Source organism: Dipodomys ordii, unplaced genomic scaffold (genome assembly GCF_000151885.1).
Source record: "Dipodomys ordii isolate 6190 unplaced genomic scaffold, Dord_2.0 Scaffold302, whole genome shotgun sequence".
Taxonomy (NCBI): domain Eukaryota; kingdom Metazoa; phylum Chordata; class Mammalia; order Rodentia; family Heteromyidae; genus Dipodomys; species Dipodomys ordii.
Genome location: NW_012267518.1, coordinates 95,216 through 97,331, shown reverse-complemented (window position 1 = coordinate 97,331; position 2,116 = coordinate 95,216). Strand labels below are relative to the sequence as shown.

The following is a 2,116-nucleotide window of genomic DNA, read 5'->3' as shown; positions in this document are numbered from 1 at the left end:
AATTACAATGAAGTGAAATTAAATAGCTTGTCAGGTATCATGTGCTCAATAAATAGCCACATGTAGGTAATGGCTACCCTATTGGATACTGTAATTTATAGAATCTACTCAAATATTTGGAATTTAGACATCTTCCAACTAACCTATGGTAAAAACATATTACAAGTATAGAAAAAACTTCAGATGGATGACAATTAAGTCAAAATGTACAAAAATGTGTGGAAATTTTGATAAATTAAAATTTTTACATTAGAAAGGAATTGCTAATGGCACACACAGCGTCACGGTGACACGCTGTAGAGACCATGCATATTGTACTGTGGGTGCCAGCAGACACTAACATGGGGAGCTGAGCACTCTGATCGTAGGAAGTCTTCTGGCAAGGGTGTGGCTTAGCTCTCTCTTCCTTCTAGCACAAATTTCTTGGTCCTGAGATGCAGTTCCAACTGCATTCTGAATTAGGATTCTTTTACTACTTCAGAAAAGATCTCCAAGTATACCAAGATCTTCTCATGTGGTGGCCTGGAACTTGAAATTCTCACTCCAGCGGCCCTACAAGATTCTAAAAGCACTCCATCGCTTCCTTTTCTTGCTCCCCTCCTTCCTGGCCTCCCTACACCCCACTCTCCACAAACACCCACCACACACCCTCACCCCACCCACACTCTCCCTACCATCAAAGGAAGAGTGTGCATTGGGATGAAAATATCCTTTGCTTCCTAGTGCCAGAAGTCAGATGTAATGAAGGGCCACAGAACACAAGGGACAGTAACAAGTATGACCATCACTGGATGCTGACCTCTTCCGCTCAAGTCTCCCTGGCACTTCTACCTGTGACTAGAGACAGGGTCCCTCGTTCCCACAGCTGACTCCTTCACACGCCAACCTAATTTCATCCCCCATTCCACCCAGGACGTTCCCACGGGCCCTGTTTGTTAGGATTTGAGAGAAAAGCCCCCTCTTTCTGCCTATTCTGCTCCCACTTTGCCTCCTGCCCAGCTCCGTGCCCACCCTTCCCCACATGGCCTCCTCCCTCAGCCACTGCTGGTACCCATATGCCCGTGGTTCTCCTGCTGAAATGGCCATAGAAATCATGAAGAGGTAAATGGTATCAGCCTAAAGTGGCTTTATTGGGGGGCTTACCCCCAAGCACAAGGGGGACAGTGCGTGGCAAGGGCTCCCGGACTGGCATGGCCCCGGCGAGGAGCCCTGCACAGGTAACTTTTGGCTGCTCTCCTGCCCAAGTACATCAGTGGTGGTAGCTTACGACTCAGGAGTTCTGCACACCTCCTAGCCATCTTCTTTTTACTTTTATTTTATGTATTTTTTTACCTTTTTTTTAAATTGTGAAAATACCGTACAAAGGGGTTACAATGACATGGGCAAAATAATAAGTACATTTCTTATCAAGCATTTTCCCCCTCTTTTGTTTCCCTTTCCCATCCCTTTCCATCTCTCCCCCCCATTCCGATTCTCCCCCCCCCACCAAAGTAGTAAAGTTCGTTTTTTCGACATAACGCCTTGTACATCTCATATTTGCAATGGGTCCACCCCACTCCTAGCCATCTTTGCACCAAGATTTTTACTCAGCATGGCCATTGCTCATTTGCACTGCATCCATCTGTTCTTGGTTCACCGAGAGCCCAGAAGCCACCATACCAGGATGCTCAAATACAGGTCCCACTCAGGGATTCTGCATGCATACACACAGGCTGCGAAAGCGCGCACCACGAGCTGAGAAGGAAGGTCGTTACAACACAGCGATCTTAGAGTACATTGCCTATTAAAATAGCTCACCCTAGGGAGGGGGCTCTTGGCCTCCCCCTTTCTGTCTGACTACTATGTTGTGCCCACCACAGTGCAGGCACCTTACCAGCAATCACTCCTACTCCTCTTACAGGTCAGAACAAAGCCCAAGAGATACACAGGCATTTGACCAACAGCTCCTGCTGAGGTACATGAACATTGATGGGCTCTGGTGGCCAGGGAGAAGTGGGAGGAGTTCCACATCTGAGTGCAGGCGACAGTTCTGTCCTCAAGAAGCTTTGGTTCTATCAGGACTCAGACTTATACTAAAGAAATGCAAGGTCAGTGAGATAGGAGGGCCCATGTGAGG

The 2,116-nt window shown here is 47.4% G+C and overlaps 1 protein-coding gene across 1 annotated transcript in view; it reads right to left on the bottom strand.

The window, feature by feature from the left end:
* Positions 1 to 1,034: 1,034 nt before the first annotated feature.
* LOC106001477 (GTPase IMAP family member 6-like) overlaps positions 1,035 to 2,116 on the bottom strand; it is a 5,842-nt gene continuing 4,760 nt past the window's right edge. Inside the window, exon 4 of the mRNA XM_013036569.1 lies at positions 1,035 to 1,073. Within this exon, the coding sequence (XP_012892023.1) occupies positions 1,035 to 1,073 (39 nt within the window). The remainder of the gene's footprint in view (positions 1,074 to 2,116) is intronic.